This window comes from Myotis myotis, unplaced genomic scaffold (genome assembly GCF_014108235.1).
Source record: "Myotis myotis isolate mMyoMyo1 unplaced genomic scaffold, mMyoMyo1.p scaffold_m19_p_2, whole genome shotgun sequence".
In the NCBI taxonomy this organism is placed as follows: domain Eukaryota; kingdom Metazoa; phylum Chordata; class Mammalia; order Chiroptera; family Vespertilionidae; genus Myotis; species Myotis myotis.
Genome location: NW_023416324.1, coordinates 23070336 through 23093943, shown reverse-complemented (window position 1 = coordinate 23093943; position 23608 = coordinate 23070336). Strand labels below are relative to the sequence as shown.

The 23608-nt window shown below is 55.7% G+C and overlaps 1 protein-coding gene across 1 annotated transcript in view; it reads left to right on the top strand.

Annotated features, from left to right (window-relative positions):
* Nucleotides 1-23608, top strand: part of GRIK3 (glutamate ionotropic receptor kainate type subunit 3) — a 199776-nt gene that overhangs the window by 132399 nt on the left and 43769 nt on the right. Inside the window, exons 4-9 of the mRNA XM_036351957.1 lie at nucleotides 3875-4056; nucleotides 6373-6426; nucleotides 13117-13290; nucleotides 13820-13963; nucleotides 20163-20270; nucleotides 23428-23541. Of these exons, the coding sequence (XP_036207850.1) occupies nucleotides 3875-4056; nucleotides 6373-6426; nucleotides 13117-13290; nucleotides 13820-13963; nucleotides 20163-20270; nucleotides 23428-23541 (776 nt within the window). The remainder of the gene's footprint in view (nucleotides 1-3874; nucleotides 4057-6372; nucleotides 6427-13116; nucleotides 13291-13819; nucleotides 13964-20162; nucleotides 20271-23427; nucleotides 23542-23608) is intronic.

Here is a 23608-nt window from a genome sequence, read left to right as displayed (position 1 = left end):
GCAGAGGCACCGGCTCTGATGCTTACTAGCTGGGCAGCACGGGCCTGTTTCCTCTCCTCTTTCCTTCCAGAGACTCAAGTCCCAAATGTTTCTTAGTCCCACCTCTTAAGAGAGAGTGACCTTGGCAAGTCACTTAACCCATCTGGCCCCGCTCTCCACACATCAGGCAAGAGCTGTGGTATCCGGTCCGGAAAGAGCCCTCCAGCTCTCAGCAGCCTGTGATTCAGTGTCAGCTCGATTACCTCCACATGTGGAGTGGGAATCAGACACTCAGGAAAGACATTCCGAAGTTGTTGATTTTGCTGGGGATTCGACCACCATCTGTTGAGGTCCTGCCATACCCAAAGCACCAGGCAGAGGATCCTGGAGGGTAGCGACCCCCACCCCTCTCAGGGCCTCCCGCACTAGTTCCCTGCCATTGAGGGGCGCTCCTGCCCAGCTCCAAGTCGCCCCCAGTGTTTGTGCAGCCTCTAGGCTTATCTGTCTTTACACACCACTGTGAATGGTTGTCTTTGAGCCTGTCTCTCCTTCCAGACCATGAGCTTTCTGGGCCTCCAGGGTCTAGCACAGGGCCTGGTACAACACAGATGTTTATAAAGGTTTATTGAACTGAATCGAATTGAATTGAATCGAATCACAAATCAAGTTGAAATAAACTATAATTAAATGTTATTAGGAAACAGTGTGTTGGACACTGGAAAGAAAGAAGAAATGAGGATGCAATTATACCATCTTATTTTGAGAAGTTGATCAGGCTGTTGTAACTGGAAATTGAGAAGTTGCCATTGACTAGTTCCTCCCAATCTCAGGTCACCTCATTGGACTGGCGCATGGTCACCCAGACAAAATCATGGTTTTCTCAGCATGCTAGAAGGGCTATACCAGTTACCTTTGGACGATACAGATGCTGCTTGGCTTATATTGGGTTTATGTTCTGATAACTTGGTCTAGAAGCCAAACGATGAATCTCTAGTTTTGACCCCATTGCTAGCATGCTGCGAAACCTTGAGAGGGTCACTGAACCTCTCTGGGCCTCAGTTTCCTTATCTGCCACATTGGGACAGAAGCCCCTCACCTGCATGCTTTCTAAGACAGGGAGACGGGTAAGTCGGGTAATGAATGCGGAAGTGCTTTGTAAGTGGAAAACATGATCCCAGCAACATGATTCACTGCAGATATTTATTCCAACAACATGATTCACTGCAGATATTTTGAGAGAGATTGATTAGGGAAGCAGCCAGGAAGGAAAGCTCATCTCGGGCGAACAAAAGAGCCTCGTCTTCCGCTGGGTTGGCCGAGACGAGCCTCTGGGCTCCTTCGGGAATACGCTGATGGGAAGGAGGTCTGACACTTGCTGCTGGAGAATGTGGGTCACTGACTGTTACACGGGGCATTGCACCTGCCTGACAGGAAGACTCTGGTGAGCTCTGCTCCAGCGCCCAGGCTGTCCCCGCCCTTCTGTCCTGGGTCCCCAAAGCCCATGTGCCTGCGGATGCTGGGCGTGAGTCTGAAAACCGAGCACGTGGGAGCACCGTGTGCACTCTGGGTCTTGTGGGGAGCAGGCGCAAGCAGGCAGCATCCGTCAGCCAAACGAAGGGGTTCTGAGATTCGCTTGGGTGGAGGGGAGGCTGGGTGTGTGTTTGTGGGGAGCTGTGACCCCCTCCCTCCTCTGCTGAGGTCCCCTGGTATCGTCGCCCTCTTCCCCATCAAGTCTGGTATGAGGAGGCCCTCGGCCCCTATGGATCCAGCCCCTCAGGACCCCCGAGCCCTCTCCCAACCCAGCCACCTGGATCTGAGGCCTTCGGGGGGCTGGGCTCCTGATCCCACAGCCGTGGCACAGCTTGTTTGGGAGGCTTCGGTCTCCGGGTTCTATTTCTGTCCTCCCCAGCGCAGTGACATGAAGGACACCAATCAGATCACTTTCCTGACTCCGGCCCTCAGGAACGGGAATGAGAGGCTGAACAGACCCAGGCGTGTGTCCCCGAAATAGCTTTGGAAACGGGGGCTCTCTGTTGGAAGGCATCTGAAGTGGGCTGTCCGTGGGGCAGGGGGAGAGGGGGGTTGTGTGGAGAGCATAGGAAACTCTGCCCAGACAGGGGACACTGTAACAGTTAATGGCAAACTTTAATCCAACACAAACTAGCTTAAGCAAAAAAAAAAAGAAGAAGAAAAAAAGAAAAGAAAAAGTTGCGGGGGGAGGTTATTGGCTGTTGTAACTGGAAATTGAGTAAATTTAGCTTCAGGTACTGATTGATCCAGAGGCTTGAATGAGTATCATCCGGCCTTACTTTCTCCCCGTTTGGCCTCTCTGACTCTTCCCCATTGGAATCCTTCTCGGGTCCCATGTGGTGACTCCCAGGCCTACATCCTCCTTGTTTGGAGTTGAATGGAAAAGGGGGCACATCTCACCATTTACTCTGGCACTGGATGTCACTCTGAGGACCAGCTGGGGGCACCTACCCTCTCTAAGCCCATACTCCTGCCTGATTGGCCAGGCTGGGGCCACATGCTGAGCCTTGGAAGCTGGAGATGGGTCCTTCCTGGTCAGACAGCCTGAGAGAGAAGGGGGTTGTTCCCCACAGGAAAATCAGCGTGTTGTCATGGGGGCGTGGAGCACACTGAGTGCACAGGGCAGCCGGGACTCAGACCCAGAGCCCCGAGTATGAGCAGGGGGCCAGCAGGTGCTGGTGGTGAGTAAGGACCTGCTTGGGCCCCTGGCCTGATGCTGGCTTAGCCGCTCCTTGCATTGGGGTTGGAGGTAGAGAGAGCAGCCAGCAGGCTTGCTTCCAGGCTAAGCAGAGAGGCGTCAGCAAGAATGAACCTTGAAACAGGGGCGGAAATGAACTTAATTAGACCCATGCAAGCCATTTGTCTCTAGGAAGTGACATTTAGTTTTCCCTGGAAGTCCCCAGATTAAGTGGTTTTGCAAAATGCTCAGGTGGAGGATGGATTTTTCAGTGTGGGGAGAGAAAAACTAAGTCAAGCTAATTATGGAAATTTGTGTTGATGCCATTTAAGTGCCAGGCCCTGGGCTAGGGGCTGTGGGGACCCAGCCCCTCATGTTAAAGGGTTTGGGGCAGGGCCAGGGGCATGAGATGAGTCCAGAGGAGGCCAGTGCTGAGGGAGAGGCCACTGAGCTGGGGGAGGGGAGATCTTGTCTGGACAGAACAGTAGGGGTAGGCTTCACGGAGGAGGTGGGCGCATTGAGCTTGGAAGGATGGGTTAGGTTTACCGAGGAGTCTGCCCTTGGGGGTAGGGGTGGGGCTGGGGATTGGACACAGACACCACCTGAACCTACCCAGTCTCACTGTTGGTACAGTTGAGTGTGGAGCTGCCACTTGTGCCTGCATCCTGGAACAGGTTGCTAAGTGTGTTTAAGAGAATTATGTCCCATGTCTCATCATGTCGCAGGGGGCAGGTTCAGGCTCCATCAGTCTCTGCATCCATTCTGGGTTGGAAAGGAGCAGGTGGGCGTGGTCAATGAGAATCTGCTGTCCATGCCTACTTTTGAATCCACATATGTGTATATGTATCTGTGTGCACACATGTTTATCTACATGTATACCCATATATTATCAGCCCAAGCATATGCCCTGTCTGTATCAACATGCTTGTAAGCATATGTTCATATATGTACACACATCTGTGTGCATGTGCAGGTGTGTACAGTTGAGTGCACATCTCTGTCCGAGGTGCTAGTGCCTGTGTCTGGGCGTGTGTGGCTATGACCATGCTCATGCACAATCTCTGGGGGCCACGAGTCCCTGTCTGCAGACCTGTGGCCACAGGCATGTATATGAACGTGAGCCTGCAGATGCCTGTTGCTGTGTATGCATGTGTGCACACATGTCTTTTGTGCCCCGTGGTCTCTCAGGGCTCATCCGACTGCAGGAGCTCATCATGGCCCCTTCGAGATACAACATCCGCCTGAAGATCCGCCAGCTGCCCCTGGACTCTGACGACTCACGCCCGCTGCTCAAGGAGATGAAGCGAGGCCGGGAATTCCGCATCATCTTCGACTGCAGCCACACCATGGCTGCCCAGATCCTCAAGCAGGTGCGTGAGCGCTGGCCAGGGGATGGCTACCCCCTTCCCCAACACTCCTTGCCCAAATACGGGCGTGATATCAGCAAGATCGCAGTTTGACCCCCAGTCTGCCTCTTGCTGGCTGTATGGGCCTCTCTGAGCTTCTGTTTCACCAGCAGCAAAATGGACGCAGTGGTCTTTACGTCCGACTTGGTGTGAGGATGGACTATGACGATGGATGAGGAGCCACAGGGTTGGCACATGAAGGGTGTGGAGTAAATGCTGCTTTCCAGGCCACCTCTGTGCCGGTGGGAGGCCCGGGCTGCAGAGAGGGGCCTGAAGCCTCACCGGACAGAACCCTTCAGGAAGCACCGAGACCTGGGGTCTTGGGAACAGCCCCCAGAGTGCCTCACTGCCTCTTCCCGAGACTGATCCCCATAGCCCGGCATTGGTGTTGCTCTCCCATAACTAGGTTTATCGAGGCTCCTCCAACCATCTGCTCAGCTCTGCAGCGACTGGAGGAGATTGGCTCCCAGTCCTGCATGGGCCCCTGGTGCTGGACACAGCCCGGTGTGGCATGCTGGGAAGGAGAGCCAAGCTCTGCCAGACCTCCAAAGAAAGAAACACAAGTTGCCCACAACCCCTCTGAGGGTGCCCCAGGGACACCAAAACACTCTGATTGGAGCCAGTGTTTTGTGGAAAGGGCAATGATGGGTTCCCAGAAAGCATCCCTGGTGATTGCAGGACATATTCTGGGGGTCCTGACACATGATGCCTCGACAGGCAGTGGGGAGGGAGGAGACACGGAGGACAGTGGGAGGAGATGCTGAGCAGGGCCTGGGAGTGGTTTGAGAACTGGGCTGGGGCCTACGTGCCACCCTTCCGTTGGACCCACAAGGGTTACTCAAGCAAATGGCCGCCTCTGCCTTCCCCAAGGAGGCCCCACACCAGCCTCCTTCACCTGGTGATGAAAAAGCTCATTGGAGAATCTGAATCCTTCTCCTGCCAACGGCAAGCGGCCTGGTCATCCCCTCCTCCGTGGGTGGAGCGAGTGGTCCCTGCTGCACACAGTCTTGGAGGGTTCAGCGAGATGAGGAAGGGAAGGGCTCACCCCGGTGCCGTCTCATGGTCAGCACTGGTGGGGGCATCTTCAAAGCCACCATCTAGGAGACACCACTCCCCAGAAGCCCCTTAACCCCCACTCTCCCAGCCACCTGTGCCCAGGGCGCCCCTTCTCCCGGCGTGTGCAGCAATAATAAGGACAGTTGTGACTTTGGTTTACCAAGGAGTCACTCTGAGCCAGTACCCATAGCTCTTCCTGTACTGCCACCCTGGGAAGTGGGGTCGGTTGTTGTACCCAGCCCACAGGTGAGGAAACTGAGGCTCCCAGGAAGGCCGTGGGCCCTCGGTCACCCAGCCTGCATGTCCGAACTCACTCCCAGGTCAGTCCGGCTTGAAAACGTCTGTAATTTAAAGTGAAGATTCTGGGCTCCACTGAGCACCGAGCTAAACAAAGATAAGCGTGACTGCCCACTGAGGACCTCTCTGAGCCTTTATCTGTGGGTGTGGGTGGTACATCCCTAAGAGGGGGCGAACGCGGGCGGCATTTTCTAAGCGGACTTGACCAGTGACCGTCTTCGCTCAGGGCACTTTGTGGGCCAGCAGCCCGAAGCGCTCCATAGAAAATGCATTACGATCATTAGTGTTATAGATCACAGGCTTCTCATAAAATACATGCAATGTATATACTGTAGACTTCACGGTGGTGTGGAGTCATTCCACAGCAGCCACGTGGCCTGCTCTGTGGTCAGCCCTTCCTGGGAGGAGGAGGAGGAGGAGGAGGAGGAGGAGGAGGAGGAGGAGGAGGAGGAGGAGGAGGAGGAGGACGACAGACCCTCCTCAGGGGGTGGCGGGGCTGCTGGCGGTGGGGCACCTGGACACCTCTCTCCAGAGTTGTGGTGCTGGCCTCAGCTGAGGGCAGTCAGGGCACTTGAAAAGGTGTCTTGGATCGTGTGGAGGCCCAGAGATGCTTCCCACAAAGACAGACCACCAGGCCCTGCCCCGCCTGTGGAATCTGGAATCTTTAGAGAGTGTGGCCTGAGAGCGTGCATTTTAATCTGTCCCAGGTGGCTTTGCTGCTCACTCCCGGGTGAAATCCACCGCTGTCTGCCAGCCAGTCATGCTTACGGTGTGGAGGGGTCTCAGGGAATATCACTCTGGTGGCCAACCTCCCCCAGGCCATGGCCAGGCTGTCCCCTGCCCAGTCCTCGCCCCTGGGGTGGCAGGGGGGTGGGGGGGGGCAACTCGGGTGTTCCCTGCAGGTGCTGACGCTCTGCTTCCCCGCAGGCCATGGCCATGGGCATGATGACAGAGTACTACCACTTCATATTCACCACTCTGGTAACGTACCTCTGGGCCCTGGCGTGGGTCGGGGTGGGGCTCCCTCGGAACAAGGTCAGCCCAGTGCAGCTCGAGGAGGTCCAGGCTGGAGCTGCCTTGCTAGGGCTGTAGGTGTGGCCCCAGGTGAGGGCACAAAGATGTCTCAGTGGCCCGCCCACTTGGAGAAGTGACATTACGTGAAGTGACATTACGTGGAGAAGTGACATTACGTGTGACGAAGGGGGGCGGGGGCTCGAGAACCTGCCAGCGTGAACAGAAGCCCCTCTGCTTACTGGCCGTGAGACTCTGGGGAAGTCATCTAACCGCCCTGCCTCAGTTTCTTCCTCTGCAAAATGGGCATAGTAATGGCTTCTACCTCCTAGGATGGTTGTGAGGACCCAGTGAGTTAATAAAGTAAATGCCGAGAGCAGTGCCGGGCATGAAAGAGCTAGAGGAATGCTAGCTCTCATTATGCTGACCCTCGGCTCCTAGCCCACCCTTCCCCACGCAGGTCTCAGGCCTCTAGAAATGACAAGCATGGCCACTTTGGATTCCTATAGCAACCATGCCAGAGTCTGCCCGCGCACTGTCAGCCAGGCCAGCCCACCTGCGGGCTCCAGATGGGTCCTGTCCAAACTCTGAGAACATTTAGGGCCATTTAAACCCATTAGGATAATTAGCTGTGGTCTGAGATCAGCAGAATAAAGCGATCCCTGTGCCAAAGGGGCACCAACACCCAGACACCCGGCCTTGGGTGCAGACGCCTTCTGACCTTACGGGCTTGGGATGGACTTTCCCATCCAGCCCAGGTCTGGGGTGAGGGACAGCGCTCTCACCACCCTGCTGCTGGAACAAGCTCACGCAGTCTGCATCCGCCTCGCCGCCACAGCCCCGCGGGCCTCCCACTGCGCTCCTTCATCCATCCAGCACCCGGCCTGCGCTCAGCTGAGTAGCTCAAGATGACTGGCACTGAGGCCCTGCCCTCAAGGAGCTCCCATCCTGTCCGGTCTGTGCCTCTATATCCAGCTCAAAGAGCAGGCTCGTGCCATCACAGGTCTGGACGGATGCCCGTGGGGCACAGTGGAAAGAGATGCCAGATGCTGAGGGCCTAGTGGGAGGTGGAAAATGTGATGCAGGCTTTACTGGAAAGGAGATGCTAGAACTGGGCCTCGAAGGATCAGTGGGAGTTTACCAAGGAAAAGCAGGAAGTGTGCCACATAGAGGGAACGGCATAGGCAAAGGCTAAGGGGCAGATTAGCTCCTCAGTGGAGTGCTGGAGCTGGCGCGCTCTGGCTGATTGTGAGAGCCGGCTGTGTTCATCTCTTCCCAACTCCACGCTTAGTAATATCACGTAGACGGCTTGAAATTGGCCACTGTGGGAGCATTCATACTACGGAAGTTGGCAAAAGCTACAAGTAAGGGTTTTTTACCCCCTGTCCCCTGAGAGCTGGTTATTAAGCATTTACCAGCACACCACTCTTGTCACCCTCCCTCCACCCCCCACCCACTGCACCCCATACCTAAGGCAGAGGCCTGGAGCCATCCTGCTCCTTCTGATCTGGAGCTCAGACCCGGGGACCTGCCAGGGTGGTGTAAGGAAAAAGGGAACCCCCAAGCTGGTGACTGAGACCAGGCACCTTCTTCCTCTAGTCCCTGGATTCCGTGCCCCATTCACCTCTATATGCCCAGTGCCCAAATAGCGCCTGGTACGTAGTAGATGCTCACGAATGTCTGAATGAATGACTACAATACCAAGTAGCAAGTAATCAGTGAAATTATCAGTATCTCCATCACAACAACAGTTAAGACCTGGACTCTGGGGCCAGTCTGTCTGCCTGAGTTATAATTGAGATTCTTTCGTTTCACCTCTCTGTGCCTCGTTTCCCCTGCTATAAAAGTACGCAGTAACAGTACTGCCCATAGGATGGCTATGCTGAGCATTAAGTATGTTGACATCAGTAAAGCACTTAGAAAAGTGCTTGGCATTTAGTCTCCTGCATGAGTTAAATCAATTAATTAAATAAACTCCTGCTAGTGTTTTCTGTGTACTCAGCATACTTCATCTCATCCAAATCCAACTCTTCCAGGGAGGTCTGGCTCCCCCAGTTTTACAGAAACATAGAAACTGAGGCTCAGGGAGGTCGCTCAGCGAGAAAGGGGCGGAGCAAGGATTGTTTCCAGCGGGGAGTGCCCAGCTCCATGCGCTCCACTGAAGCCTGTGAGCTGAGAGCCTGCAGGAATATTGCCCGGCTTCTGGCGGGCTCTGATTCCACGTGGCTGGCTGTGATGGTCCGGGCCTGGTGATGGACACTAATAGGAGGAACGGAGCCTCCACAAATCCCAGCAGCACCCACACTTCACAGGTTCCAGAGCCCTTTCTCCACATCACTGATTTCCCTCTTCACAGAGCAGAGTTTGCGCTCCCTGTTGACTGAGGGGAAAGCCTGGGACCAGAGAGGTTGAGTGATCTGCCCAGAATCTCACAGCAAATCAGTGACAGAGGCCTGGGCTCCTGACTTCCGGTCTAGCCCATGGCTGTTCCACCCACTGCCCCTCCTCCCCACACCCCTCTGAGAGCCCAGGAGAACAGACCGCATCAGGGAGGCACAGCCCCCACCATACAAATAGTTCTGCATGGAGTATGTCGGGGAGAGGGGAGCTTCCAGGGTGTCTCCCAGCAGCCCCCCACATGCCAGGCCATCGGCTGTGTCCCCTGGGTCCTCTCCCCCTGCCCATGTCCTGCTTCCAGCTCCAACTCCAGGACCCTCCTTGCAGCCCTGTTGGCGGAAGTGTTGCCCTGGTGGCTCCGCCTCTGCCCAGCGGTCAGTTGTGGCTGTATCCGAACGGCAGTGGCACTTGGCATGTATCCCCTTCCCGTTAGAAAACCCATGTCACCAACTCTGCATCTCTAAAAAACCTCCCAACTTGCTTCTCCCCCGCAGAAGACGGTTCAATTACCCCAGCTGCCATTATCTGTCCCAGCCAGCTTTGAGCCGTTCCCAGATAACCCCGCGTTCACCAGCCCCAGCTGAGCCCCTGGTACATGGCATGCGGAGGTAAAAGCCTGGAGGTGAAGAAAGAATTATAATAAATTAATAGATAAGCAATCACAATTAATGCCACTTCCCTGCAATAACAGTTATATCACGGGGAAGATATTTTCATCTGTCGTTCCTTAAGGCGATGTTTTCCGAGCTTCAGCTTCCACCCAGTCAGACCCATGGGGTGCTAATGAATTAGCCTATTATGTTATGCTGAATGTTTCTAAAAGGTCCCTCGTCGATACTGAATTCAGTGTGTCAACATTTGGCACGGAGAACAGCAACTTTTTGCCAAGCAGCAAGGTTGCGCACGGTTCGCTGTGTACAGCACTTGAGGTCTCAGCCTGGGGCAGTTTGGATCCAAACGTTGGAGCTGGACAGAGAGGCCTCTTTACCAGTGTCCTGTTGTCCCTGCCCTCAGGTCACAGGGAAGACACATTTGGTGCCCAGAGCCCCACAGCACTTTGCAGCTAAGCCCAGGCTTGAGGGGACAGGAGGAAGGTGACCCCAGCACTGCCGCCCCCTCGTGCCCCCTCCCAGCCTCTGTGTAGGCGTCACCAGGACGAAGGCTGCAGCTGGAGACCTGAAGGGCTGTTGTCACCAGCACGCCAGCGGCCACCGGAGCCAGAGATGCACCCTTTCCACGGGGTCCAGCTGTCCTCTGGTCCTAGAGGAGGGAGGACCAGTCACAGAGGCCCTCGGCAGGCTAGTGCTCTGGCATCATTCAGGCCTTAGTGTCAGGCCCACACTGAATTGGACAAGAGGCTGAGCCTGTGCAGGGACAGAGTGAGGAAGGTGCCCCCTGGGGGCAGAGCTCAGCTTCTCTTCCGGGGCCCCAGCAGTTCAGCTCTGGCCCCAGACTTGCAGACACCCCTTGCAAAACAAAATCCCTCCATCTTCCTGACCCACTTCCTTCAAAAGTGGTTCAGGTAAGATCTCTTGTTTCTGAAGCAAGCCCCTGGAGGGTCTCACCCTCCTCCCCAGTGACTTACCAAACCACGCCTAACGTCCAGCCCCAGAGGGGCTCCCCTGAGAGGAGGATGGGAAGCACTAGCCTCTCCACCTCGGGCTCTTCCCAGTGATGATTTGGTCCCCGGAGAGGTGTGAACCTTACTTCCACTTCAGTTGACAAGAGTATTTGGCTCAAGGGCTCATAGGGGAGACAGACATAGACAGTTGTTTTCAGTGGGGTGACACCCAGAGGCCCCAGGAGAAGAGCAGCAGCACCCCTGACCCGCCTGACCGTACATTGTAGAGGAGCAGTCAGGGAGGCCAATAGGAAGCTACCAGTGTGATGCCCCCGAACACAGAGTCGGGGAGAAGTGCTAACAATCAGCTCTCACAGCCACAGCCAGGGTGAGCCAGCTCCATCACGCCATGGGGACAGACCTGGGTCCACTTTCCATTCACCTTTTTGAGCTTTATGACCTTAGGCAACTCCCCTCACCCCTCTGGACTTGTTTCCTCATCGTATAGAGGGAATACTATTGAGTACCCACTTCACAGGTGACTGTGAAGATTCAATGACAGCCTGGCCAGCATGGCTCAGTGGTTGAGTGTCAATCTATCGACCAGGAGGTCATGGTTCCATTCCCAGTCAGGGCACATGCCCAAGTTACCAGCTTGATCCCCAGTGTGGGGCGTGCAGGAGGCAGCCAATCAATGATTCTCATCATTGATGGTTCTGTCTCTCTCTCCCTCTCCCTTCCTCTCTGAAATCAATAAAAATATACTTTTTAAAAATATTTTTTAAAAGATTTGATTATATACTCCAGTGCAGGACTGAGCACTTCCACGGATATTGAGGCCATATGGACACCCTCTGGCCAGTTCAGTCGCCATCTCCCATCTGCTCAACACCCTGCATCCTGCTCCGATCCAGCCCCTTCCCCAGCCCCCATCCTGGCCTAGAATCAGGGCCATATTTGTTTCAGCAAAGCTGGGACTACACTATCTAAGCCTCTCCCCTACTCCCTAAACCTTCCAAGAGGAAATTAACACAATGCCTTCCAGAAAGAGGCCATTGGCGGGGGGGGGGGGGGGGGGCGGGGCGGGGGGCGGGGGGACAGAATGAGTTTAGCATCGATTAGGAAGATCTCAGAGACCCGATGCAGCCAGCACAGTGTGAGAGCTGCTCCACGGCTCTGGGTTGTATCACTCATCATCTTCCCTGAGCCATCATCCCCTTAACCAGAGCTGGGGCCGTGGTGGGGCTGGGTGCTCCCCCCGATGTCTGTACCACGGAGAGGCTTGGCCAGGGTCCCAACCACCCTCCCAGCATGGGATGGAACGACTAAGCCCGAGGACCCACGAGCGAGGACGGCGAGGGGAGAGTGTGGGGAAGAATAGACAGTAGATGAGGAGGAGCTCAGACAATGACCTTTAGACTCTGTTTGCCCACCAGTGGGATGGGACCAACCTCGAGTGTCAAAGTCTATTTTTTCAAACAGTTAAAAACACAGACTATAGAATGAAACATGTGGCAAAGATGGAATCCACTCGTTAACACAGGCAGCAGGAGGATGGCAATGTTGGCTCAAAGAGCGTGTGAGGGGCCTGACCATACACTGGAGCTGGACAGCACGCCACCAGCACTGTCCAGCACTGCTTAGGTACTTGATGAGAAAAAACAGAGAACACGGCTGCTAGGTTAGATACAAAACCGATTAACGTCCTGCAGGGCCATAAAACCACAACCGTGGCGATGATCCTTTTTATGGACAAAAATCTACAAGAGAACCCAGAGTCTGGGCCTTGAACCAGTAGCTGAGAGTGAAGGCAACCCCAGGTGTGTTCTCCGGGAGAATCGCACAATCCCAGGTGGGCAGTAAACCATGTTTCCATGCTGCTCTCCTGCCTTATTTCCAAGTTTGGGGTAAGTTTCTGCTCTGAGGACAGAGTACTGCTCTGCTCCTCATGCTACCACCCCCCCAAACACCACCTCTTTTCAGCTAAACACCCGACTTCTCCCTCTGTGTCTGCACCCCCTTCCCAGAGCTGCGGTGGGGGAGGGGGGCCTGGAGCTGGGCTGCCCCATGCATTCAGGCCTGTTTTCCTGGCCCTTAGGCGAGGGCCTGCCCATGCACCTGGACGTGACCTGTCCCCCAGACAGACAGGCTGGCCACCCTCACTGCTCCCAGGAGGCAGGGGTGAGGATGGAGCCTGTGGTGTGGGGGGCCGGGGGAGAGAAGAGGGCAAGGGCAGCTGTACCCTGAGTCCCTGGCAGGAGACTTTTAAAATACTCTCCTTTGGGGAATAAAATCCTTCCTTCAGCCTCACTCAGGGTAACGTGGAGGTGCCCAGACCCAGCAGCACGAAGTGGGCCTCCCCGTCGGAGGAAATGACCATCCTGACTGTCATCAGCTACTGTTGGAGGCTGGGCATTGGGCCTGAACTGCTGCACCACATCCTATAAAAGAGGCAGATGAAGAAATGGTCAGAGCGGCTTGCTCGAGGCCTGGCAGTGAACACGTGGGGTCGGCCACGAGGCAGACGGGTTCCTGTCGACTCCAAGTGCAGTGCTCCCATGGAGCGCCCTCACCCCTGGCCTCCCCTCCCCGGGCCCTGCAGGGAGCTGCAGCGAGGGCTCTGGGGGGCAGCAGGGAGCGTGGGCAGTGGGCTGGAGCTCACGGTGGACACACCTTTATTTCCACGAACCTCTCTCTGTCAGGATCTTTATGCGCTAGACCTGGAGCCCTACCGCTACTCGGGGGTGAATCTGACAGGGTTCCGGATCCTCAATGTGGACAACCCCCATGTCTCGGCCATCGTGGAGAAGTGGTCCATGGAGCGGCTACAGGCAGCCCCCCGGGCTGAGTCCGGGCTGCTGGACGGAGTGATGATGGTACGGCAGCAGGGGGGCCAGACCCAGGGCTCCCCTTTCCCTTCGCCTTTCTCCCTCCCTCCCTTCCTTCCGCCCTCCCATCCCTCCTTCCACCTCCTCCCTCCCTGTTTCTTACTTCCGTCCTACCAATCCCCTTCTTAGGTCAGCAGGACCTTAGGCTAAGGGCCAGGACACAAGGGAGCCAGACATAGTCCATCCCAAGGTTGGGAGCACAGACATGTCAACAGCTGGTGACAGAGCTGGAATAAGCTCAGTGGGTCCTAGGTGTGACCAGCAGAGGCTGGGGAGGCGGGAAGAAGATGGTGCGGGAGCCAAGACAGCAGCAGGGCATGGGGATGGGGCAGAGGGACTGCTCAAAGGTCTGAGCTGCAAGGGTGTCAGGTGTCTGCAGAGCAGCAGGGTCACCCAAGCCTGGCCTCTCACCAGGCCCCCCATGTGCAGGGGAAAGGGGGAGGGGGAGCGGAGATAAGGCAAGGGGAGCGGAGAACTCGGAAGCTGTTCTCAGGCAGGCCCTGCACCCTCCCTCCAGACCGACGCCGCCTTGCTGTATGATGCCGTACACATCGTGTCCGTGTGCTACCAGCGGGCACCCCAGATGACCGTGAATTCCCTGCAGTGCCACCGGCACAAGGCGTGGCGCTTTGGCGGCCGCTTCATGAATTTCATCAAGGAGGTAAGTGCCGCCCACACCCCCACCAGGGCCATCTCCCCGGAGGTTGTTGGTGCTGCAGTGCGGTCAAGGGCCCAGGTTTGGGAGTCAGGTTCAATGTTCAAGCCACCTGAACTTGGGCAAGTTGCCTTACATCTCGGAGCCTCAGTTTCCTTGAGTGAAAACAGCCATGACAGGACCAATCTTACAGGGTGATGGAGAGGCTGTCCTTGGCACGTACTAGGCGCTCAGTGTGTGGCCAGCATTGTCAGCAGGACACAGCACGGGCTTCACGTACAACAGGTGAGGGCCTTTACCTCTGGCTGTGTGATCTTGGGCAAGCGCAGGACCCGTGCTGGGCCTTGGTTGTCTCGTCTATACAGCGCGGTACAGAGATGAAAGGTGGCCGCATGGAAGGTGCTCCGTGCAGTGCAAAGGCAGAGGAGGCTCGGTGAATAGCAGTCAGCCCCACACACTCCTCTGTACGTCACGGGCCCACCAGCCAACTTCCCAACCAGGGTCCCTATCAGGACCAGCTCTCCTGGCACCACAGCGACTGTGGAGAAGGCCCATCCATGGAGCTGACTCCAAGGAACCAGAGAGCAGAAGCCTGTCGTGCTGCTGAGAAGGCGGTCGTGGGAACACACGGGGCCTGCTTTAAGCTCCAAGGACTCTCTCCAGCGCCGCTGTCCTGTGAACGGTGGAGGGCCGTTTATTGTTCCCATTTCACAGATGGGGGAAGCTGAGGTCTGGGCTTGCACCCTGGCTCCATCCCAACTGGCTAAGTGACTTTGGCTGAGATGACCAACTCTGGGATCCTCAGTTTCCTCGGCTGTGTCCTGAAGATAGTAAGAAAGTGTGCTACAAAGCGTTCTTGGGAAGACAATGGAAAACTGCGCACAGAGCCCCCAGGCGGGGCACAGTCAGGTCCCAGTATACGGTTGATGAAGAAGGTTTTGGGGGGACAAGGTCTGGGCAGGGAGCTCCTGGGTCAGAGAGAGTGACCGTGTCCAGGGCAACAGGACGTGCACTTAGGGCTGTGGCTCTGTATAGACCATCCCTTTGTAGCAACCACAATGGACCAGAAATGAAGCCAGCTGCCTTGGGAGTTCATTTATTCAACAGATACCTGTGTGGCCTGCGGGGTGCCAGGCAGGGAGCTGAAGCAGATGAGCCCAGCACTCTCAGAGCTCGCACCCAGGCAGACGTCCAGCACATCATCGCGTTCATGCCTGTATCCCTGCCCCAGGAGGAAGGCAGCGCTGTGAGGGCGAAGAGCGAAGGAAGCCACCACCCTCCTCAGTGGGCAGGGCTGCTTTCCCGGAGGCCCCTCCCTCCCTCCTGTGACTGCTTGGGATGAGGCCAGTGACAGCTCTTCCTGCATTTCAGAATGACGCTTACAGGAACAGGGATGAGACACAGGCTGGAGGGTTTGACGCGTGTGCCTGTGGAGTTTGTCTCTTCCCGGCTGTGTGGCTTTAGACAAGTTCCTAGACGTCCCCAAGCGTCAGTCCCGTCACCTGGCAAACACCTTGTCAGAGTCGTGGCGAGGGAGCACGGGAGGCCTTGACGCCAGTTCCCTCGCTCCTGGAAGGGAGTCCAGTGTCCGCTGTTTTGGTACAAGAGGACCACAGTGGGCCCTTCTCATTCACCCCCTCAAAATTGCAGAGGAAGTTTGATGGGCCACTGCCCTGAGCAAGGCCTGGCTGGCCCAGGCGATCATTGGCTTGTTCTCAGGACTCTCTGAGGGCTGACTCCTACCTCCCAGGCCTGCTTCCTCGGCAGGCCTCCAGCTAAGTCTCCACAGGCCAGTGTGTGATCTGCTGACTCGGGCCACCACCCTGGGACCCTTAGGAGCCGGACCAAAGTGGCTTTGAAGCTTAACCACCTTTGGGCTGTGTGACCTTAGACAAGCTACTGAACCTCTCTGTGCCTCAGGTTCTCTTCTGTACAATGGAGATAATACCCGGGTGGTTGTAGGATTAAGTGAGTTACGTGTGTGTGAAGCCAGGACACCGCCTGGCATAGAGCAGTGCTGAACAGATTGGCTGCTATGACTATTGCTTCTACCATCACGACTGTCAGTCCTATGGCTTCTTGTCTCCTCGTGGGTTTTTAGCTAATGAGGATCTCCAAGCCTCATAGTTTCAGGGACCCCCCCAACTCTGTTCACCCTCACTCCTTGGGCTGCTTGAGGCTCAGTGGTAAAGCCCAGATGGGAGCAGAATGGCCACTGTCCACACATAGCAAGGGGAGCCCCCTTCTCCCTCCAGGGGCTGGCAGGCCCGGGGAGGTGTGCCCGGACCCCGTTTCCTGGCCCTGGCCAGGCGAATGGCCCCACCACTCACATCCTTTTACAGAGCCCTTTCAGAAGCATCTCTATCTTATCTTAGGTGTGGAGACCGAGGTCCAGGGCAGCCACAGGCTGGCCCATGGTCCCACAGCTGGTCACGACCAGGCAGGTGCCCTGCCGGAGCCCAGCACAGTCTATCCTCGGACCATTTCCAAGTTGCCCGCCTCCCCATCTGACTGCATGACAGTAAATCATTTTAAAGACTTGGCATTTCCGAGAGGAGCTGGAAAATGCCAGGCCGGAGTTCAGAGCGTGTGAAGCATCTTTCATTTAGCGAGTCCGGAGCCTCGGCTGGAAGGGGTGGGGGGGGCTGCGAAATGTCACGGGGAGGAGCTGCCAGTGGCTCCCTGCCCAGGCCCTGCCCCTGCCCACCGCCCACAGACAGGCAGTGCACCTGCTGGCATTTAATCCCTCTGGAGCTGACAAGGGGGAAGGCTCCCCTCCACAGTGCAGGTTTGAAGGCACCTGCTGTGATTTCCCTGGGGGCCCAGAGAAAGCCTGAGGTGTGGGCGCCTGCTGGGCCGAGAGGGAGGTGGAGGGACTGGGGAGCTGGCCTGAGCCTCCCCTCGAGGTCAGACACGGTGGCTTCTTTTCTGACACATCTCTAATCTCCATCCCCAACCCCCTCCGGCTCCCTGGGCTCCATAAATCTCCCATTCGCCCTGGCAGCGATGACCCATGCTCTCCAGCTCTGCCCTTGCCCCTGCAACGGGCATCTGCACCACCATTGCTTGGGGCCTGCACAGCTCAGTCCCTCTTTGAGCCTCAGTGCCCATAACTTTAAAATGGGGGCAGTGGTGACACCCACCTGGCAGGATCGCGATGAGAACAGAATGAGCTCATGCAGAGATCAGTCCTCTGAGACAGGGTTTCTACTGAGGCCTTGGGGCCTTAGCCCAGGGGACCCCCCACCCCACAGCCAAGGGCCAGCCCTAATGGAGCTCCCACAAGGAAGCAACAAGGAGAAATTATAGTATATACCACTTAGTCAGGACTGCATACAGTAGCCCCCCCTTATCTGCAGGGGATACGGTCCAAAACCCCAGAGGATGCCTGAAACCGCAGACAGGATCGAGCCTACATGTACTATGCTTTCCCTATGCATACTGTGATAAAGTTTAATTTGTAAATTAGGCAGTGTCATGGTAGAAGATTCGTTCTTACCATAGATCTTAGCAAACTCAGCATATAATTTTTTCCTTTCCTTATTAAGTTGAGAATGTTCACCGTGTCACTTAGAGGAAGCCCTTGCCGCTTCCCTTTGGCATATCGGAATTCCCAGCATCAACAGCGCTACTCTTGCGCTTTGGGGCCATTAGTAAGTAAAATAGGGTGCCTTGAACACAAGCACTGCGGGGGCTTGACAGTAGATCTGATAACTCAGACCGCTGCCAAGTGGCTAACAGGCGGCGAGTGTATACAGTGCGGATACGCTGAAGCAAGGGAGGACTTCATGATGCTGCTCAGAATGATGAGCCATTAAAAACATACGCATTGCTGCCCTAGCTGGTTTTTCTCAATGGATAGAGCATCAGCCTGTGGACCAAAGGGTCCCGGGTTCGATTCTGGCAAAAGGCACATGCCTTGGTTGCAGGCTCCTCCCAGGCTTGGGCCCTGGTCGGGACTCATGCAGGAGTCAACCAATCGATGTGTTTCTCTCACATCGATGTTTCTCTGTGTCTTTTCCTCTCTCTTCCACTCTCCCTAAAAATCCATGGGAAAATATCCTTGGGCGAGGAGTAACAACAAAAATCAACAACAACAAAGTTTAGGAATTGTCTATTTCTGGAATTTTTCATCTAATATTTTGGGTCCGCGGGTAACTGAAACCATGGAAAGCAAAACTGCAGATAAGTAAGGATTACTGTCTGTCAGGCCCTGTGTTAAGCACTTTATACACCTTTGAACGCCTGTGAAGTAGGTAATTTTCCCTTCCTGAAGCTCAGAGAGGGTAGAGTCCTAGCGCAAAGCCCACATTCTAACCCAGGGGTGGGCAAACTTTTTGACTCGAGGGCCACATGGGTTCTTAAACTGGACCGGAGGGCCGGAACAAAAGCATGGATGGAGTGTTTGTGTGAACTAATATAAATTCAAAGTAAACATCATTACATAAAAGGGTACGGTCTTTTTTTTTTTTAGTTTTATTCATTTCAAACGGGCAGGATCCGGCCCACGGGCCGTAGTTTGCCCACGGCTGTTCTAACCTCTTGTTTGACAGCCTCCGGGAGCCCCAGGGCGCCGGCTAATGTACCCATTTGCCCGCTGGGCGCTCATCAGGATGACTTTCCAGCGCCTTCGAGCTGCTCCGGGGCCTATGGATGCCCAAGAGTTTTTTTTTCAGATCAACATATAGGAATCTGTGAACCCGTTAATTTGTGTGTCCAAGTGTGAGTGTAAGCAGAGGTTCAGCAGCCATTCAGCTGGGGAGAGGCTGGGCCTCTCTCAGAACCTGTAAGGGACCCTGGCCCCAGCGTGCAATGACGAGCTCAGTGTAGCCAAGCAAGGACTCATAGTCAGACCTCCGCTCCCGTCCATGCTCTGGGCCCTCGGGGCGAGGCAGCCACTATGGGTTCCTCTCTCCCTGAAATCCCAGCTCACCTTTGTTCCCAAGGACTCCAGGGTGTGTGGGTTTGTTGTTTCCCAGACACAGAAAGCCACACATCCCAGCTTTTACCTGTGTGCCCGCTGCGTCCTAACCCCAAGGAGGAAGGAGAGGAGGAAACCCCTCCGCCTGAGGCAGGGGGGGCCTGGGACCCTGCCTCCAGCTTGGCTCACCCTCTTCTCCACTCTGAGCTTGGGGCCCCTCTGGGCTGCTTCCTCATCTGTAAAGCAGGCTCATCACCCCCAGGATTGCTGTGGCGGTGGCGTGGCGTGCACAGTGCGGAGCGCCGCGCAGAGCTAACTCTCGGGGCCCCCATGTTCCCTGCGAAGGGCCAGATAGTAAATATTTAAGGCTTTGCAGGCCAGACGGTCTCTGTAGCAACTATCCAGCTCCGAAGGTGTAGCAAAAAAGCGGCCAACAACTATACATATAGTTGAACACATGTGCGAGGCCGTGAGCTAAGAAACTGTTTTCAAAAAGAGGTATCGGGCAGGTGGTTTGCCCACCTCTGGTCTAGAAGATGGCGCTCTTCTCAGTTCGGGTCCTGAACCTGCTCTGAACCGCTGTCTGCCTCTTTGTGTGAATGATGCTCATGAGAAGCTACCACTTCATTCAGGGCTCAGGTTGTGCCGGGCACCGTTCCAAATGTTTTACGGGACTCACTCATTTAACCCTCATCGCCCTTTGGTGAGGTGGCCGCTATTGTTAGTTCCATTTTATAGATGAAGAAACTGAGGCCGAGATTGTAATGAAAGGCCCAGGGTCACACAGCCAGCTGTGCTTGACTCTAGCATTCTGATGCCACAGGGCAGGGGCTGGGGTGGCTGGAGTGACCTTCTCTGTCTCCCTGGCTCTCTGGAGGCCACTCCAAGAGTCTGGTCTCCCAGCCGACTTGGCCCCTTGGCCTCTCTGCCTCTCAGCAGGTCTCGCCTGCCCTGCCCACCTGCCTCCCCGCCCCTCGCCGGGGATCTGATGTGGGCTTCCCCTTCTCGTGGCTTCGAGGCGGGGGCTCATTTGAGCGCGCCTGAGATCGATGTTGTACACGGGAAGGTGCAAATGTAAAGCTGGCTAAAGAGCATAATAGAATTTATGGAAATCGCTGGCTCGCACCACAGCCCGAGCAATGATGGAGGTGATTATTAATTAATCATGGTCTTGGGGGAACAGTATCAGTGCAAGGAGTAATTAAAATGAAGCATTGTACAGTTGTACCGAATGATGATTTATGAGCCCGAGGAATTGCCGCTCTGCCCTCTCCTCTCCGGCAGGCTCAATGGGAAGGATTAACTGGACGGATTGTTTTCAACAAAACCAGTGGCTTACGGACCGATTTCGATCTGGACATCATCAGTCTGAAGGAGGACGGCCTGGAGAAGGTGCGTGGGGCGCCAGAGCGGGAGGGGCGAGGCCCATTGTAGCCGCCACTTTAGGGTTGAACAGGACCCGGTGCGGCCTGTGCCTTGGCCCTTCAGAGAACACGAAGCCTTGGTCACACGAGGGATGCAGAACCCAGTGGCCTGGCCACGGCAGATACCCAAACCATCAGAGCAAGGGAGCAAGGGCCGTCAGGGATGTTTAACGTAGAAAAGGGATAGAAGGCTCATGGGGCAGACAGACTGACTCCAAGTCTCTGCAGGGCTGTGTGGGGCAGAGGGACAGACATATCCTTGGGTAGGGGAAACTTTATAAGGACCACAGGTGCCTGCCTAGGGAGTAGTGAGCTCACTGTCACTGGAGGCATTTAAGCAAAATTTAAGCAAAGCAATTGCTTGTCTGGGACACTGGAGGTGACTCCTACTCTTGCAGAGGTTTCTGGAAGCATGTGGTTTCTGGACTGCCCTAGGTTTCTGAGGCCTGTATGATTCCAGGGAGTTTGGACAAGAAAAGCAGGCCCGCCAGGGCCTGGGAACTCCCAGCTGGTTGCCGTAGAAATGTCTGCAAAGGGGCCAGTTCTGATGCTGGGAATCTTCAGCACATTCTGACATCAGGCTGCTGGACTGCGAAGTGGGATCTGACATTAGCCCCTGATTCTCAGTGTTCCCTGGACCTCGGGCCTGGAGCTCAGCCACACTCTCATCCCACTGCAGGCTGGTCCCTGGTAGCCCCAGGGCACCTCTCCAACCCCAGGAATAGGGTGTATAAAATGTAGGAGCAGAGGCCTGTAAGTCAAGGCCAGCTCTGGTGCCTGTGGGCCTGCAGGAGTCCCTGATTCCTCATCTCCCTGCCGGCCCTGGGTCAGGCCTCTTCCTCAGATTATTCTGACCCTCCCACCTGGCTTTCTTTCCACCTCCCTCCTGAGCCCTCCAGCCAATTGAGTGTACACACAAGTGATGCTACCCAACACACAGCTCTGCCCTGCTCTGAACCTGCCCATGCTCCCCAGTCCTGAGTCAGTAAGCTCCGCCCCTCTCCCAGCCTCTAAGGTTTTCGAAATGCCCCAGCCTTCCTCTCTAGGCCTGGTCTCCACTGTCCCCAACAGCACTCCCATGGTCCAGTCACACCCCCTCCCCCCTGCACCTCTGGCCTTCACCCCTGCCATCCACCGTCCTGGTGGCGGGAGTGGCCTCTGACTCCTGGGTTGTACCTTGTGGCCAAGGTTTACTCCATTCACTCCAGAGTTTCCCACACATTCACGGGGTCACTGTACTGGGGAGAGGTAGCCAGGGAAACGTCACCAGAACTCCGTGACTCTCTCATGCCGAATGTAGCATCTGTCCCTGAGGACGGGCTGTGGCCTCTGCTCCTCATATCTTCGAGGCCAGCTGATCTTACACAGCATATGAGCTCCCATTCAGCAGTCTTCCTGCTTCTATTTAAACTCTGCTGTGCTGGGGAGCTCCCTTCCTCCTCGGGCAGCACTATTGCAATATAGGATCCATCTAAGTAGCCATGTCATCTTTGCTCTCTCAGCTGTCCATCTCTGAGGATAGCCTGAAATTCTAAGGATGGCATGCATGCCCCACTTCTCGCTCCTGTGCCGGCGGCTGGCATCAGTAACTGGTCATCAGAACACTCTTTCCCACTGAGCCCACCACAGCGTCCTTCTGCCAGCAACTGGCACAAGTTGGCCACAGCTGACACTGGAGAAGCACTCTCTGCTTCACCTGGACTGAGGTGGACCCGCAGAGGCTCCTGATCTCAGACTTGGGGCAGAGAGCCCATGCAGGCTGCCCCCCCGCCCCCGGGCCTCACTGTCTCACATCCCTGTGGCAGCTGGTGTCTAGCAGGGCATGCCGTTGGAGCTCAATAGATGCTTCCTAGGGCACAGATTCCTGCTGTTCATTTGGCCTCTAGACAGATGTTTGTTGAGCAGCCCCTGTACCCAGGCATGCTGCTAGGGCCCCTCATGCTGAGTTCGGGCCACTGGAGAGAAGAGCATCTTCCAGTCTGTCTCCTTGTCTCCTCTCCTCTTGCCCTGGGGGGTCTGCGAAGACAGATCCTGCCTGGGGAAGGCATTGAGCCCCCGACACAGCCACTCTGCCTCCCATACCGTCACTTCTGTGTGCTAAGCTGGGTCATAGCTGATCCAGCCAGCTCCAGCCAGTGGCGTTAGGAGGATTAAGGCAGAATTACCCGAGCATAATTACGCATCTCGCTGCTATCTTCCTGGCACAGCTCTCTTAATGGGATGTTTGCACTCAGCTTCTCTGTTTAATTGATTAAGTTTCTGAGGAACCCCCAGCTGGGCCAAGGACAGGGTGGACGTGCTGAAATCGTCCTTGAGAGAGAAGAGCTGAGATTGGGGCAGAGCGGGACAGAGTTGGATCCAAAAGGACCTTTAAGAGGCCCTGGGATTTAGAATGATTTGTAAACTTGATCTTCCCTTGCCTCCCTCGGGCTCAGGCCTGATAGCAGCAAGGGCTCTGTGTGGACAGAGATTAAGCTGCCTCGCCCAGAGTATCTGCCAATTTTGGAAATAAAACCACAAATCCCTGTAGAGAATCCCAGTGAGGGTCACACACTCTGTTCTGCCATCCCCCAAATAGCTACCAAGACCAGTCTCCTGCCCAGCCTGCCGTCCTATATGTGACCCATGTCATTGTCCCTTCACTCATTCCCTAGGTGCTATGAACATCTCCCTCCCTTGCTCCAGGTCCTGTCCTGGGCTCTGGAGCTGCCACTGGGGCTGAGACGCAGTGAGCGAGCAGCTGGCTGCCTGGGTCTTCCAGGGAGGCCCACCAGGCTCCGAGTAACTGTCCCAGGGGTGGACCTGACCTTGACCCTGACTTCCTCATGGCATCTGCTTCACCCAGGATGGTTTCTACTGAGTTCCCTCTGTGTTCACCTCCCCCTCTGCATCTCCCCTTCAGCTGTGAAGGGTTTGGCACCAAGGGGATATGGGAGAATTCAGGAGACTCACCCACTTAGGGGCCTGCTCCTGGGATGAGGGAGGCAGTAGGCAGTCAGAAAGGTTAGTTTCAAACATGTTAGCCATGGCCATGAAGAATGGGATCAGGATGATGGGCTTGTTGATGTGGGAACAGGATGGAGAGAATGAGGACTCAGCACCCTGTTCTCTGTCTGTCCATCCAGGTTGGGGTGTGGAGTCCTGCCGAGGGGCTCAATATCACAGAGGTCCCCAAAGGGCGAGGTCCTAATGTCACCGACTCTCTGACAAATCGGTCACTCGTCGTCACCACAGTGCTGGTAAGAGCCTGCAGCCCTTCAGGAGGGACTGTCTGGCCTGGGGGTGGGCTGGCCATCGGGGCTGGAG